The 17,929-nt window shown below is 34.9% G+C and overlaps 1 protein-coding gene across 1 annotated transcript in view; it reads left to right on the forward strand.

The window, feature by feature from the left end:
* The window catches only part of LOC129230704 (uncharacterized), a 58,577-nt gene extending 47,309 nt beyond the window's left edge, over nucleotides 1-11,268 (forward strand). The window contains exon 2 of the mRNA XM_054865123.1: nucleotides 9,581-11,268. Coding sequence (XP_054721098.1) covers nucleotides 9,581-10,549 — 969 coding nt within the window. The 3' untranslated portion in view covers nucleotides 10,550-11,268. The remainder of the gene's footprint in view (nucleotides 1-9,580) is intronic.
* The last annotated feature ends 6,661 nt before the right edge of the window (nucleotides 11,269-17,929 follow it).

The following is a 17,929-nucleotide window of genomic DNA, read 5'->3' on the forward strand; positions in this document are numbered from 1 at the left end:
ACGGGAGGGGTTTTGGGGTTAAAACCCCTCCCAGAACACAAGCAAATTCATTACCTCTGTTAAAATCAAGGGAAAAAAGCAGAGTATTTGAGCTTTTCCAAGCGGAATAGGTTTCAACAAAATATCTTATTGCTTTTAATGATCGGGAAGCAATCAGAAATTACTTTTCAATTTTTAAATATAAAAGTTGTATTTCATTATGAGCAACTCACGTCCTCCCTGGTATAAGATAGCTAAAATGGTGTCAACAAAGCTCTACAGGGTAATAATAAATATTCTGTGCTTTTTTCCACTTTCTGCGTTTCATGGTGATATCAATACGAATTATTAATTGCTTTCAAGCGGTTACTTTGAATGAATAATTACTAATATGTAGAAATTCTTTGAATAATTTCGCATTATAAATGAATAGGAAAGAAAGCAACAATTTTCGATTTTGAAAACCCCTCCCAGTAAAATTTTCTGGCTGCGCTTCTGATTCAGGGGATCACACTACAGTGGGGTCACGCAATGTTCAAATTTGTGTGGGAGGGGTTCCACACTAATTTGAAACTGACGCTGCAAGGGACAGCTGAAGCTGGTTATTAAATGAAAGTTTCGATAAACAACACAAAATTTAGTATTACTACACAGCTTTATTTTTAACATATTATTAAAACTCATGAAATCAAAGAACGAAATTCAAATTATTTTGAGGTAATGAATTATAATGGATAAGTTAACAGTTAATACTAGTCATGGGAGAGCCGCCACTGTTTGTCATTGACAAGTTTTTGAATATTAGGTTGTAATTGTGACAAAGGGGCTGTCCTGAACGGGGTCAAAAGTTGAAAAAAAAGTGTGACAGCATTTATAGACAGCCCCTAAGTGACCTCTGGTTACTTTCAATGACTTTCTCTATGTTTTTACCTAATGTCTGCTTGTATATTGCAAGTTCAGATTCAGAGATATGTGGGATGAAAAATTGTACTAAAAAACCCTTAAAAAAATGCCGAAAATACTAGTTGCCAAACCACGAATTTGAGTAATTGTCGTTTTTCTCTTCCATTGTTTTTTCTCCCATAACACATCCACGCCTCCCTTGAAGTTCTTCTACCTCCCCCAGGTTGAGAACCAGATCAACGAAATGGCCTCCGTACAAGCCCGCCATTTGAAGCGAAAGCGGACGTACCTTCATAAACTTCCATTTTAATAGGTGGAGATAAGGCCTTGAATACGCGCTCGTCTTTTCTCCCCTACTTTTATTTATTTGCTTCGGGCTGGAAAGTGATCGCCCACGGAATTTGGAATTCGCCACCAGATCAAGATACGTGGACGTTTTTTTCTTTCTCTTTTCGTCTTTGTATAAAACAATGGAATGTCGCAATCTGGCATCGTAACACAGTGGCCCGGGGTTCGAGAAACTGAAGCAAGTGGAGTGGAACCCCGGAATGGTCCGTCATTTTCGGTCTCCGTCACATTAGTGTTCGAATGTATCCGGGGCAACTCGATTTCTCTTCCTTCCTCCCGATAATCACTTTCCTTTGATGAATACTTTGAGATAGAGCGACCAGATTTCAAAAAACGAAAATCCGGGACGTTCAGTGGACCATGGAAAGTGATATCTATTAATAAAATTGTTTTGTTTTCTTTCTTTTTAAATTGAATAATAAGTTATTTACTGCACCATCACCGTTATTAATATTATGCTTCTCCTGGATGATGATTTTCTAACCCTTTTTGTATCGTAGGTTTTAATTTTCAGTTGATTCCTGCAAAATTGCTTTTTCTAAGTAACTTGATTTTGGTATAATTTAGCAACTTTTGTTGAACATTTACCAAGATTAACTTCCTTTTCCTGCGGTTTTGCAAAATGTTGATTCCTTCACTTCTAGCAATCGTCTTTATTTTATTAGCATTCAGCACCAGTGGCGCAATCCGAATTATCTCCTGAGGGATTGTGGGTTGGGGGAGTGGGGGGAGGGGTACGCTGTTAAATATATAATTGGGCAATCGGTACCCACAGGTATATAATGCAGAAGTTGAAAGGGAGAAACGATGTAAGTAGGCAGGGAATGGACCCAGACTCAAAGTCTAGGTTAATAGTACCGTTGAATACAGTACATCTGGGGAAAACCATTCCGGACTGTCTCGCGCATTCAAATCTTAAGGAACCAGAGATATGAATTGATAAAAAGTCTGCAAGTCAAGTCATCCAGGATGTCTACAAGTCATCAAAGGAAAAAAACACTGAAATCGTTAATTGTCACCCTCCGCAGGCGGCATTGAGCCACCGCAACGAATCCCCCTTGATTTATTATAAATATTACTCTTTTTTTTTTTTTTTTGAGGTTACAAGTAAGTTCATCTTCAATACTCAGAAGTAGAGCTAGGCCAGCGGTTCCCAACCTTTTTCTCTTTGCGAACCCCTTGGAACAGGCAAAAAAGTTCGCGAACCCCCTGATGTTGAAATTAGTACAGTAAAAACTGTGTAGTTGACCACCCTTGTAAGTTGACCACCTGTCTAAGTTGACCGCTTTTTTCAAGGCACGGATTTAGCCCTTATCATATAAATCAACCTTTGTAAGTTGACCACCTGTTTAAGTTTACCACTAAAGTAATGCACCGCAAGTGGTCAACTTACACAGGTTTCACTGTAACATGTAAGAAACAATAAAAAAACAGCATGTTTGCTTTCCATTTTTTGCAGCATTTGATTGCAATAAGCAAAAATATAATTGTAAAATATCATTAAGTGCAAACATTAATAAAAAGTTAAAACTACCTCTACAAGAAAAATTATAAACAAGAAGTTTTATAAACCAACTATTTTTTTTAAGCATACTTGGGGGAAAAAATCCTTAATGCGATATTTGTGGCTGTTTGACGGAACAAAGAAACTGAAAGTTTGGTTCAATGTCTGACAGTTTGAGTCTTAAATCAGGCTCTGCATTCAATCTGCTTCGGTATTTATCTTTGAGATAAGTATAGGAGGAAAATCCTTTCTCGCACAGATATGTTGTACAAAATGGTAATAAAATTCGAATTGCTTTTTTGGACAAAACGGTATAGTCATTTCTTACACTGAGCCAGAAGTCAATTAACGAGAGCTCTTTAAAGGTAGTTTTCAATGAATTATCACAGGATAACTCGATGAGCATTTCCTTTTCAGGTAATGTCAGGGTGTTCTCTAAGCATGGATTTCCTTCAAAAGGATTGCGTATCCAGTTGTTTGAGAGAGGGACGTTACGCCTATTAGGAAAATACTCGTCAAAAGTTAGTTCAAGATATTGCAGATGTTCACATACATTTCTTTTAACGCTTTCATCAAGTTTCATTGAGTTTTCTGATAAAAAACTACTAAGAGAAGTGAAACAAGAAAACTCACCCATTTCCAGGCATTGGATCCAGAAATTCAATTTTTTTACCATAGCTTCAATTTTATCATATACAACGAAAATATTAACAACTGCACCTTGCAAGGATAGATTTAATTCATTTAATTTTGAAAAGATGTCAGCTAAATATGCAAGCCTTTGCATCCAAAGAGGATCGAATATGCAAGTGGACAAGTGAAATGGATGATCAACAAAAAATGCTTGGACTTCTGACTTCAATTCAAATAAGCGTGTCAAAATTTTGCCACGGGAAAGCCGTCTAACTTCTGTGTGAAGAAGTAAAGTAACATGAAGGCTTCCCAATTCCTCACAAAGCGCGTGAAATAGACGGCAGTTTGTGGCACGTGATTTTATGAAATTTACAATTTTTACCGCATCATTCAAAGTAGCGGATAATTCTGCCGGAATACGCTTACATGCTAATGCTTGTCTATGAATGCAGCAGTGAGTCCATTCAATTTTCTCGTTGATCTTCTTTACTCGCACCACAAAGCCAACAAATTTTCCTGTCATTGATTTTGCACCATCCGTGCACACACCCACACACAAAGACCAATCTATTAAATTTTCTTCAAAGTAATTGTTGACCAGTTCGAAAATTGCTTCTCCAGTTGTGTTGGTTTTCAAAGGTTTTGCAAATAGTACATCTTTTTTAATTGTATCGTTAAAAATATACCTAACATAGACAAGTAATATTGCAGCGTTTGCTACATCAGTCGACTCATCAAGCTGGATCGCAAAATTATTCTCTTTTATTCTATTCACAAGTTCTTTCTCCACATTACTTGCCAAATCACAAAATTCTGCGTGATACAGTGTTGTTTGATAGCGGAACCAGGTCAATTTTTTTTGCTGACTTTTCTCCCAGCATACACTTAGCAATATCTTTAGCACACGGTCCAATTAAATTTTCTGCAATTGTATGTGGCTGTCCAGATCTTGCAATTCTATAACTGACTCGATATGAAGCTTCAAGGGCCATTTTACTATCTTCGTTGGATTCTAACAGGAACGTAGAGACGCTACACTTTTTATTATATTCCAATTTTCTTTTAAAATATTCGATAAGTTTGTCCTTGTGTGTCGGATGCTTTGTTTCGAGGTGTCTTCTCAGAAGTGACGGTTTCAAACTGCTGTTCGCTAGAACTTCGTTGCAGAGAAGACAAAGCGGTCTAGGTTCAGACTCTTCTCCAGTAAAATAAAAGCCCATTTGTAAATAGTCACTGTCATATTTTCGCTTTTTTCCTTTTTTCTCCCCTAGTTCACTTTTATGTTTAGTCGGGGGAGGCGGCAGTTCATTACAGCTATCTATATCAATATCCTGTGTTGATTCGAAAGTTACTGCTGATGTTGAGGGTTGATCGATTGACTGCTTGTCCATTTGTCGCTCAACCAAACTACCAGTTTTCAACCATCGATCCATAACAGCAGAAAGTTATTAAATCATAAAAATTACCAACACGATTATAACTTCACAAACAGAGTAGCAAGTTCACGTAGCAAAACCAATTGCAAACAAAATCACTTGTTTTCAAGCATCTCTAAAGTATCTCTAAATACGTCTGTTAACAACTATTTCCCCAGAACTATGAGCATGCTGATGTTATATATTTTTGAAAACGAACAGATGGGTAAAATCCAGTAATAAATTTTAAGTTTGGAGCCTTTTGCTGTCATGTCTGCTATTCGATGACTGAATTCGACGGAAATTCCCGAGTTATATTTCAACCAGATTAGAAATAATACCCCTATGATGCATTGTTTGAGAATTCTTTATTTTTTTCGACATATGTATATTATGTATATTGTTTGATTGACTCCACGCGATGACGCCTTTTTAAGGTCATCGTGATCCCCGCCACAGCTTAATACACCGTTTCTGCATGGCGCCTCGCAATAAAGAAGGAAGGATATCTCTTTTTGTTTTCTATCGAAAAAAAAAATGAGAAAATTTCTTTTTAACCAAGATTATAAAACCGCTGAAAGATTTTTTTTTTTTTTTTTTTTTTTTTTTGAGCTTAATACAAGAGTCTGGCGCGTTTTCAAATTAAAAAAAAAAATTTAGTAACTATGTGTGCAAATTGAATATTTTATAATTTTTTACCAAACTAGGAAAAATCTGCCATTGCCCCGAAATTTTCGCGAACCCCCTTCCTGCACCTCGCGAACCCCTGGGGGTTCGCGAACCACCGGTTGGGAACCTCTGAGCTAGGCTATAACATTTCCAAGCAAAACATTTTCGACTAGTTATTTAATAAAATTTACTAAATTTCAGAATTATTAAGATTGATTTTAAATTATTTTTAAGCACTGAACTGAGGCTAAGAAATGTACAATGACGTTGCAAATGTACTCTCAACTGTTTAACAATGTTTCTTGCCTACTGTTTAAACACTTGTGTGAACTTCGAGCGCAAAAGAAGTGACTCGAAATTACCTAAGAGCACACAACCGCTTGTGTAATATGTGTTTAAATAATTTTGCATTGGGACTCGGCACACAAGATTTGGATGATACAAGATTTGTGTGTACATGCAATTTATTTTAATCGGTGATCGCGTTTTGTTGTTTTAAAACTAATAAAAATAGTGATAATATTAATGCTTTCCTAACTCCACTTACTTTCTCTAATATCAGAGAAAGACAGAAAGCAAGACTTTATTCGCAGAACTTGGAAAGTTGTTTTGCAATTTGGACACCATTTGTTTTTGAAGAGAATCTGTTGTCTAAAACTCTTTAGAATTCCACTTACTAACTCGCTTGCCCGAGTTAATAAAGGGTGTCCCAAAATTAACGCAAGATTTGAATTTGCCGCCATTTTTGCAATAAATGGTTGGCAACCCTGAACAAAGAACAATTTGACAGCTGAGAGTTTAGGGTAATCAAAAATGGAGCGTTATACAATACAATAACGCGCTTTCATTATTGAACAATTGTTTCAAAAATAATGAAAGTTGAGGCTGGTCAAGCAGTTACTGTTATTGGCGCTCGGTATCGCAACACGGTAATGCATGGGTGGTTGTGGGCTTGTTGACATAGACCTTTGAATTCAAATAACCTCATAAGAAGAAATTTAAAAATGTTGAATCAGACGATCTAGGGTGCCAATTCTGATGACCGAAATAAGAGAGTACGCGACTAGGAAATGCCTTATGCAGTAATTAGTGATGTGGATCGGGTAAATACCCAGCGGGTAGGTAAATATTTTTTGGGTATTTACCCAAGGCCTGGGTAAATACCCAAAAACTGGGTATTTAATAAAAAATGCAAAAAAGCGAATGAGAATTTATTTTTTTTAATCTAAATATGAAATAATTGGTAAAACTGATATATACATATGTATTACACAGTTTATAATATTTTTTATTGGAAGACTTGATGAAATCATGAAAGAAACATATCGTGAACCAAAGAACCTTTCTTTTCAATGTCATAATTGGAGAAGTATAAGCAATTCATTATGAACTTCAGGATTTCAAAATCACAATCTAGGTTAGTCATATCCAAAATGAAAAAAAAAAGGAAGCATGAGGGATGTTTGGAAGAATAAACTGAGAAGTTATTAAGAAACTATGGTGTTATTTATTTTATTGATATTAAAGTGATAGCATAGAAAATATAGAAACAGTTTTCACATTAATAAACAAAAAAAAAAAAAAAGCAAAATTTTCTTATCTGTTGCCTTGCTCATTTGCATTTGCTCCCCTGTAGGGTGGGAAGGTAAATATTTTTTTGGGTATTTATCCAAAGGCAGGGTAAATCCCCTAGTAATTGCGCATTTTGCAAAAAAATTTTAGGTAGTATTAAAAGGTGACTATTATCTTTTTTAAACGTAAACCCTAAAATAAAAGATTAAAAATTTTAAATGTTTATGTATATTATGTGTGTGTGATACAGAATACACCTGAACAATTGAACTAAGTTTGGAGGAAATTTCTGCATAAGATATAAGTAAATAAATTGTAATAATAAATTGAGCGACATTTCGTTACATTTTGATGTCATGCGGGGACATATTACTGAGTTATAAAAGACTAGGACCTCAAAAAATTGATGTTTGCTTTTTTTTGTAACCAGTTAAGCTTTTTTCTTTTTGTAGAATGGCTTTTTATATCTGAAATTTGGCTATCAACATTGATTAGGCATATCCAACACATTTAATGTGAATATCATATTAGATTGCTAAGCTGTTTCACACGATAATTCTTTAAATATGTGATCAAAATACAATTTTTGGGCAAAAATTTATTGTTTTGTATATGGTTGGTTGTATATATACATAATGGAATACATACAGAAAAGTATTTTAGATGAATATAAATTTTTGAAATGAATACCCGGGTATTTACCCATTTTGGGTATTTACCCGAGTATATACCCTGGGTATTTACCCCTAAAAATAAATACCTGGGTATTTTACATCACTAGCAGTAATTGAAATGTTTCACTCTCTCTAGCTGTATAGTACAATAACACCCCATTTTTACTAACCCTAAACTCTCAACTGTCAAATTGTTCTTTTTTCATGGCTGCCAACAATTTATGGAAAAAATGGTGGCAAATTCAAATCTTGCGTTAATTTTGGGACACCCTTTAATTCGAGTAAGTAAATTACCTAACTTGAAAGTGTGAGGTGTAAAAAAGAGATTGTGGGCGTTGAATCCAGAACGAAACATTTACTGTATCTGTCAATTACCGCGTGATGTAAAAGCAGTGACGTTGTTGCTTGCCAAAGACAGCTGGAACTGCTATTTGTGGATTTCCTGAACGTTGTCAAAATTCTTTATCCAAGTAATAAAGAGGTTTGAAGCGTACAAAGAATCGAAATAATTCTGAACATAACAGCTCAGTATCTTTCTTCTCCAGTCCTAATATCTTACAGATTGTTTCGGAGTTCTGAAAATCAAATTGCTTCTAAAATTATATGATTTAATTGTGTGTTTTTAATAAAACAACAAAGTAAATATTTTACAAATAGTAATTATAATGTTAATGCAAACTAAAAGGAAAATAAATTATTCTGAATTCGTTTGTAATTTTTGCCAATGGATACAAAAAGTACTATTGAAAAGGTTTGATTTATAGTTATAAAATATTTCTTCGTATGGGTGAAAAAAAAAAAAAAGTTTCTAATTTGTAAGGAAGTAGCATTTTTTCAAACCCAGAATCGAAAAACAGAGGGCTTATTCAGTAAAATAATCTGTGCAATTTGTGGTGATTACTTCGCTTGCTTTGATCTTATAAGTTCCCTTCATCTTTTTCCTCACTCGACCATCAACATAAGGGGCATATCACTGTCGATAAGCTATTTCAATAGCAGCTAACAATACTGCAGAATTCACTGCATCTATACACAATAAGTGTAACGATAAGCAGACAGTTTTACATATTGCAACTAATTGGCTATCCACTTTCTTATGTACAGAAATTGACGAAAACTTCGAATGGCACGACTTACTTAAACTAAGTCACAAGGCGAAAATCGTCCCCTTCCCCATTTTTTTAATGTATTTTTTATATAAGCGAATGAATTGAAATACAGTAGACCCTCGTTTTACGCGGGTTTTTACGCGGTTTCGATTATACACGGTTTAAGACTTGACACCTTTATTTTATTTTACGCGGATGAGTTTCGGTTTTTTCGCGGATGCGGCAATGCAAACAGATAACATTTTCCCCTCTTTCAAAATCCAAACTCCTAAAGATTGCAGATTACACTTTCACGCAAAAAACTGCATTTTGGGGCATTTCCGTGGAACGTAATCCCCGCATAAAACGAGGGTCTACTGTATATTAATCAAACTCAGTTCGCTTTTGGAAGACATATTATCGAATATAAGTTTGTTCCACGTTCCTTTCTTTCTTTAGTCTTTTTCTCTTTCATTTAGCGTATTTTTTAGTCTTCGAAAAACTCTGCGGTTATTTTTTTATTTTTGGAGACTATCACTAGTATTAATAAGTAGAACTAATAAAATAACAATTTTTTTCTTTTTCTTTTATTGGAGAGTTCTCTGAAAGTGGGAGCATGATAGAGTTGAATCTTCTCCGGGCTAGTTTTTCTCTTTTGTTTATACTAGCTTTTTGAAACTTTATCTGAGTGTTCTAATGAAGCTATATGCAGTCAAATTCCACTGCACATTTTCTAATGTCTTGTTAAATATAGTTTTAGAATACAGTATTCATTGTCTTTTCTTTTCTCTGTAGCTGGAAGCGGAGATTCTGCGCCTCACCACGAGATTGATGATGCGGGAGAGGGAGTTAGGTCAAGCAAAGAATCAACTGAAAATACAGACGACCAAGGCGCAGCAACAGGCTGCTATTTGGAGGAAAAGGATGGAGGATAAGGAGGAGCAAATGAGGGTGCTCCTGATTCAGAAGGATGCAGAGATGCAGAACATCGTTTCGCAGCTTCTTCTGTTCGAGGCAGAGCTTCGGCAAGAACAGCGTCGCATAGAAGACCTCCTGGCAGAAAAAGACGTGCAGATATTGTCTCAACAGAAGGAAATTCAGCGCCTGAAGAGAGGAACCAGTCCATCTACAGTTCGAAGAGACGATCAATTTCGTGAGAAAGAATCTTGGAGCACCGAACATTCCATTCCAGATTTGGTGAATGTGGATTGCCGTAGTGTAGATGATTCCATGATTTCTTCATGGAAAATGGATCACTCGAGTAATTCTTCTGAGAAGGATTCTCGTAAGACACAAGATTCGAACGCGAGTATTATGCACAGGCATCGTTCTTCCTGGAAAGCTGAAGATTCAGTTCTCGATTCCATCAATGTTGACTACGATGCCTTGGAAGATTCCACACGTTCTTCTTGGAAAATGGATCACTCGAATCATTCTTCTGAAAAAGAATCTGGCCAAGCACATGATTCGAGAAAGAACATTATAGACATTAATCGTTCTTCGTGGAAGATTGATAATCATATCAAAGTTGACTCTCAAGACGCCGTGAGAAAGCTGAAGAATGGACTCACAAAGATTCGCGCCATACAAGACGTGACTAACGTTAAATCCTTGAGTAACACCTGTGATATTCTTCCAGTAGAGAAAAAGAAAGTTCCTTCCAAAGCGCCTCAAAAAATGAAAGATTTGAAGGCGAAAAGGATCAACCACCATAAAGTTCATAGATCAGTTATGAGTGAGATTAGCGGACAAGCGGTTCTGTGATGTTTCCGAATAGAAAATGTTTTGTTACCGAAATTTCTTGATTAGCTCATAAATTATGACTCGTTTGCCCTTTTTTAAGACTTAGCTTCAAATAAAGACGATGGATACATGGAACCACGAATCATTCACGCATTGGAAAATATATAATAGTATCCGCATTTACTCATATTTGTGTTTTGATAAATGTTGGAACAGTTTCAAAAAACGATAACATTTTTCATTTTCCTTCGCCTAACTTTAATACTGGCGTGTGATATTATTTAACTATGCAATGTCGCAAATGCTTTTAAACTTTTTTTGCAAAGTGAAGGTTCAACAACTTGATGTTGACGAATTTCTGCGTTCCATATGAAATTAGTTCACTATACAGTTAGTATTTTGCTACTTGCAGTTCCGACGCCAAATGTTTTACTGCTTGCATAAAACCAGCTAATACGGAACTTGCATTCTACTTTGTGATAAACAAGCATTTTCTGCAAAAAGTGCAATTTTTATTCCATAAAAAAAAGTAACAGTACTGTCGAATCTTTGTTAGCTGTTATTAAGATCTTGTACATTAGTACTAAACACTCTAACATAACTATTACTGAGACCTACCAACAGGGTATTGTTAATATGATTTTTTAACTAAGGTCTCGAAACATTTCCTTTCTTCATTTGAACGAGTATCATCAATTCATTCTAAATGTATTTTTTATGCTGACATCAAATAAAAATATTTAAAATACACAATTGTTTTCAGTTGTCAATTTGTACCTCTGTTTAGAACTTCAAAAAAAAAAAAAAAAAAAGAAACTATTCAGCCTTACATGCTCATACTCTTTTGGAAAATTTCTCTTTCGAGCAACATAGAATGTTAAGGGGATTGGAAAATCTTTCATCCCTTTAATAGGCAATTTACATGAAATTTTAGCTTAAAGAATTGATTGCAAAAAAAAAAAAAAAAGCAAAATTAATTAAAAAAAAAAAAACAAGAGTTTGAAGTAATTTTGTACAAAATTTCAAGGCTGTAGGTGTTAGGCTGTCTGTGGCAGGCCTGCGTCTAGGAGAGACATATCACAATTTCTTTGACGTTACTTTTTTTTAATATATGAAGAAAAAAATGTTACATGAAAAATTCAAAATGAAACTGAAATTTTAAAGATAAACGGAACCAGATTAAAAAAAAAAAGACTTGAAACTAAAGAAGGGACTCTTAAGGGGGAAAAGGGGCCAGTTGGGAGACCTATATGACTATCTTAATTTCACTGTGATGGTAACTAAATTTAAAACTTAACATTTCTTGACCACAACTTTCTCCTTCACCTGGATAACTGGTTTCTCCCTTGGTTAAATCAAGGGCGGACTGGCCCGCGGGCCGATGCGCCCTCCCGTCTGTGCATTCTCGTTTTTTTTTCTTTCTCCCTTGTGGGCTTAATGTTATTCTTTTTTTCTTTTTGCACCCTTGAACCCGTGCAACTTTTTTTGCGCCTTTTGGGAATCAAGGGTCAAAGTTGGCGCCAGGGAGGTAGAAGGGAGGAGATAAATCTTTCCTATTTAGAAGTAGCAACGATAGTTCACTTTTTTAGAGGGCGCTGTCGGCGAATCGCTCCCGTCAATCGCAGCAGATCAATGTAAATGATGCTAAGTTTCTCATTTTTTTAGAGGCAGCTATTAAAGCAAAAAAAGAAAAATACTACTGGAAATCGGTTGTAATAAGGGGCTAATATAGTGGACGATGTACGGCTTTCGTCCACAGGAAATTTGCACAGTATTTTGATGGAAAAATTAATTTTATTTTTCATCACCAACTTGCCGAATTCGTCTGCTATTAATATTGCGTTGTGCGACGTTTCATTTATTACGAGTTGGAATTTTTCTATTCCTGTAAATAATTGACAAAATGAGAATGCAGTACAATTATTTACGTAAATACATTTTTTTTAATTAGTTGTAAATTTCGTGACATGTTTCGAGAACTAATTAAAGCAAAATGATTTTTTGCTTTCACCACCTTTAACAGATAAAAATAAATGTTAATGTTCTATTTACTTAACTTCAAGCTGATATTGATTATAAAAATTTTGTTCATGTATTTACTCACTGCTTAGACATAATTATTATCATTGCTTTTTATTATTGTTGCATTTATTTCGACAACCAAATGGAAAAAAAATCGAGAAAACTTATTCATTAAAAAAATTATACCTTGGAACGCTTTTTTGAGATATTTGTGGGATTTTCTGTTGAAATTAATCAGGTTTTCCAAAATTAAAATTTACTCTTATTGTACATGTATTTTTTAAATGAAAAAGGTTTTCCGATTTTTTTTTCGATTTGGTTGTAGAAAAAAATTCAATGATAATAAAAAGCAATGATAATAATTATGTCTGAGCAGTGAGTAAATACATGAATAAAATTTTTATAATCAATATCAGCTTGAAGTTAAGTAAATAGAACATTAACATTTATTTTTATCTGTTAAAGGTCGTGAAAGCAAAAAATTATTTCGCTTTAATTAGTTCTCGAAACATGTCACGAAATTTACAATTAATTAAAAAAAATGTATTTACGTAAATAATTGTACTACATTCTTGTCAATTATTTACAGGAATAGAAAAAGTCCACCTCGTAATAAATAAAACATCGCACAGCGCAATATTAATAGCAGACGAATTCGGCAAGTTGGTGATGAAAAATAAAATTAATATTTCCATCGAAATACTGTGCAAACTTCCTGTGGACGAAAGCCGTACATCGTCCACTATATTAGCCCCTTATTACAACCAATTTCCAGTAGTTTGTTTCTGTTTTTGCTTTAATAACTGCCTCTAAAAAAATGAGAAACGTAGCTTCATTTACATTGATCTGCTGCGATTGACGGGAGCGGTTCGCCGACAGCGTACTCTAGAAAAAGTGAACAATCGTTGCCACTTTTACACTAGCCTACCCGTAGGACATTTCTCCGTGGTTGGCGCCCTCTTGGGAGATCCAGTCTGCCCTTGGTTAAAATAGAATGCGCTGCCTACGTTTATTTTTGCTCCGTGGAGGAGACAGTGCTTTGTCAAAAAGTCTCAGTCCACTAGCTGGTCGGTTAGCTTTCAAAGTTGCTATAGCATTTGTTGAAATCAATGAATTTTGTATTGAAATTCAGTGGACATTGTACGTCATGCGCTTACACATGAAAACTTGAGCAGGAAATTAAAGAAATAAAATTTGGCTATGCCGAAAAGTGTTGAATTTTTTTCGCAAACATTATTAAGCATGAAATTCTTGCTGCATCCACAGATGAAAGCACACCAGTTGCTCGAAAAAGCTTTTATTCATCAAAAAATAATGAGTCCACATATATTCATACATATACAAATGTACAATGATTGAAGGTAACATACTATGACACATCTACATATGAAAAAGAGATAGAAAAACAACACAATCTGGAGAGCATAGAAAAAAATCTACGTTACACGACTGCTTTTTATGACACTAGTATACTTTGCATATATCCTTAATAATACTCGCTAACAGAGATTTGTACCGAGAGTGGTCCCAGTGGGAATAAATCATATGGAGTGGAGTCCAATATGTATTGCTTGATGTGTATGTGTAAAAATGTCGAACATCAAGTTAAGTTCTAATAACATCTAACTAGAGTGATGACTTTGCACTGAAACTTTTTAACCTTCTCAATCATTGCCCAACGCATAGTAGCAAGATTTACTTAAAATTATTTGAGAAAGATCATCATAAATTGAATCGCTGATTTTGAAAAGGGCGTAAGTCACCATTTTTGACAAATCGAGATAATAATGGGAAACGGTACTGTGAACGTAAACCTACTAAACGAGATTAAAAACGGCATAAGTTTGTATGAAAAGTGATTGAGAAAAATGGATGGGAAATTTGCGATGATTTTGAAAAGGGCGTTAGTCATTGAACTTACGCCCTTTTCAAACTCATTGGCAAATTCTAATAGATGTCGCTGGTTGTGCAAGGTGATATTTTTTGTTTCTCTTGTACTACAGTGTTTTATGAACTGTAGTGGGTCTTCCGTCACTATTTCGCGATATTGCATCATTATTTTACCAATATTACGTCATCATTATCTACGTTGTTTTGGTTTAGGTATCTTTTTTAAACATTAATGATGGACAAAGTTAATGAAAAAAAACGTAAAAAAGGAGTCAGAAACATGCTTTGATTCATTTTTTCAGAGAAACGTGACGGTGTCCTTGCTAATATGTGCTCTATGTAATCAAAGACAATACAAGACGTCTATTTTCAATCCCTCGTTGATCACCATGAAGTCGAAAAATATCGTCCCAGAAAAGAGAACCACGAGTGAGGCAGTCCACTTTCAGCTATCATGTCATGCAGGGCTCCCAAAAAGTATCTGTTTGACAAAAGGTTTTTCTCAGTCTTCACAGCGTCTCTAAAAAGAAGCTAAGGAGTTTACAGGGATTGTTAAGAGGAGGAGACACTCCAAAAGAACTGCACGCTCAAGCTCCTCGACCAAATTTTTAAGATTTTCGCAATTGAAATCCACCGAATAATGGAGTATATTTAACCATTTCCCACAAAAACGTACCACTATTCCAGCAGAGAAAACATCTACGTCCCTGACGAATATCATGCATTGATTCTGGCTACCAGAAAGGATCCCTTCACTGTCAAAGTGCTATGCCCCAAAGAAGTCAAAGATTTCAGTCAATGGTGGCCAGAGTTTTATAAGAAATCCTGCGTCCCTTTGAAAAAGACCCGCCCGGGCCAGAAGAGAGATTATCACGATTTATTCTCCGGGGTCAGTTCCAACAAGATGTACGTGTTTGATTCTTCAACACCTAGGATCCTTATTGCTTCTGACCGGATTGACGGTCTTAACTACAACAGTTACAAACTCCTGAAAGTCAAGAACATGCCCGATCTACCAACTACGCCAGCATACACTCACTGATCAGGTGCCCATCAATGAAAAGAAGTTGACTAACATTAGAAAGCTCCTCTTTCACATTCCCGAATAACACCATGGATTCTACAAAATGATCCTCTCTTGGGAAAAATACCGCTTCTAACAAGGCCAACCAATTTGTAACATTTATACAATTAATAATATCTTTAAAATAAGTGCAAATAAAATATTTTTTTACTGCCAAAAACTGATTGATTTTGAAAAGGGCGTAAGTCATCTAATTTGTAAATTCGATATTTGATCCAAATTAAATCGGAAATTAACCAACACTTCACTGAACATATGTAAAAGCAATGCCTTTGGAACGACTGCTATAGATTTATAATAACTAATTTGTAACTTGAGATAAACGGTTTTATTAAGTTTTCTCAAAATCAATTACTGGTGACTTACGTCCTTTTCAAAATCAGCGATTCAATTTAAATAAATACGAAGATAATGTTCTGCAATTACAGGCATTGAACTCTTAAAACTTTAGTTTTTCTGTGTCTGGGTTTTAAAAACAATACAAAACTACTTGCTGCCTAAGGATATAGTGATAAATAACATACCCAGAGTCTGGCAGACGATAAATAAAAAAAAGTAGCAACTGACTAATTCATTAGTTTAAAGCAAAATTCCTCTTAACTTGTAGCCCATTTTTTCACTATATGGGTTAGGACCTCAAATACAGCGAGCATGTATCAATTCATTATGTGAAACATTTTCAAAAGTAGATAAAAAAACGTCTATGACAATGTATCAGCAAAATGACAGGCATCTAGTTAAATTTCATCACAATCAATGCTTTTTCACAGTACCATTTTCAGTTTTTAATTAAAATTGAAATATTTTTGTGATACTCATTTCAGTCATGAGAGAAAAAAACTCAATTGGACTCCACTCTATAAAAACAGTCGGGAAGTTGAAAGTAATATCAAAATGGAATTTGATTCAGAAATAAAGTACTCAAAAATAGGAAATATGCAACAAGTAAACTTATGAAAAAAAAAACTTTTGAACATTTATATATTTATAAAATGACATTTCAATGACACCATTAAAAAACTGGTTTATTGTGTATATTAAATATTGATAACAATAACAAATAACAATAAAATAAAAAAATAAATAAAATCAGTTACTTTAGGACTATATCAGAGAAAGTAGAGCAAATAAAAAACATGACTAAATATATATATATATATATATATTTTTTTTTTTGGCTTGTAACAAAACTTTTTCTAATAAAATCCGACTAAAAATAAATAAATAAATAAATAAAATCAGTTACTTTAGGATTATATCAGAGAAAGTAGAGCAAATAAAAAAACATGACTAAATATTTTTTTTTTTCTTTTTTGGCTTGGCTTGTAACATAACTTTTTCTAACAAAATCCGACTAAAAATAAATAAAAAATAAAATAAAATAAAACACAACAAGACTTTTACAAATAATAGATATTCTTTGAAGTTTTAACAATTAATGAGAAATTGAAATGATTAGATAATTTTTTGCTGCATTAATGCAAGCACATGCATCTGCTGTTATGTTCAGGCATGGCAGAAAGTCCCATTGCACCTGGACTAGATGTGTATAACAAAGTAAAATGGTAAGATATATAAACCTTAAACCTCTGATTTGTATTACTGATACAACAATGATGCTGCTTCTCACAGCTCAGCATAACTGCTCTGGCACCCACCTACTTCCCCTTTGAGAACGTCTGAATGTGCTCATATCTTTCTGGTGGATAGGATGTGGGTCCCTAAAACTACAACACCTTAGTCTTGGCTGCATCATTTTAGTCTTTTTTCCAAAAACTCTCTACATTTATCATGAAGCCTTAGGACTACCAGGGGTGTCCCTGGTCGAGTGGGCCCGGGTCAGTTTGGGGGAAAACAGCGACTAACCACTAGATTAGATCACATGGGACACACCATGAAGACCAGACCTTGGCAGATCAAACCTGGTATTTGATTTGGTATGCCCTGTGTGAATCGGGATCACCACATCATATATTAGAAAGAAGCTGTCTATAGACAATGATGCTTTGCAGCAGGGCCGGATTTGGAAATGTGGAGGCCCCGGGGCAACAAAGGAGTGGGGGCCCCTAATCAGGGTTCGAAAAGATCATATTTTCGAAAATATCCGATATTTTGATATATATGTATGTATCCTATATTTTCGACCCATGAAAGTTAGGATATTTTGTAAAAGTTTTATTGTGGGGGCTCTTTTGCTGTGGAGACCCCGGGGCAGTAGCCCCGCCTGCCCTCCCCTAAATCCGACCCTGCTTTGCAGGCAAGTGTGCAGGGAAACTTCTATCATGTGACACAGTAGCAGCTAAGGATATGAAAGTCTCAGTGGTAATCCTGATGCACATACTGATCTTCTGAACAAAAAACTCATTATAAAATTACAAAACAATAATTGCACAATAAATGGGACT

Source organism: Uloborus diversus, chromosome 9 (genome assembly GCF_026930045.1).
Source record: "Uloborus diversus isolate 005 chromosome 9, Udiv.v.3.1, whole genome shotgun sequence".
In the NCBI taxonomy this organism is placed as follows: domain Eukaryota; kingdom Metazoa; phylum Arthropoda; class Arachnida; order Araneae; family Uloboridae; genus Uloborus; species Uloborus diversus.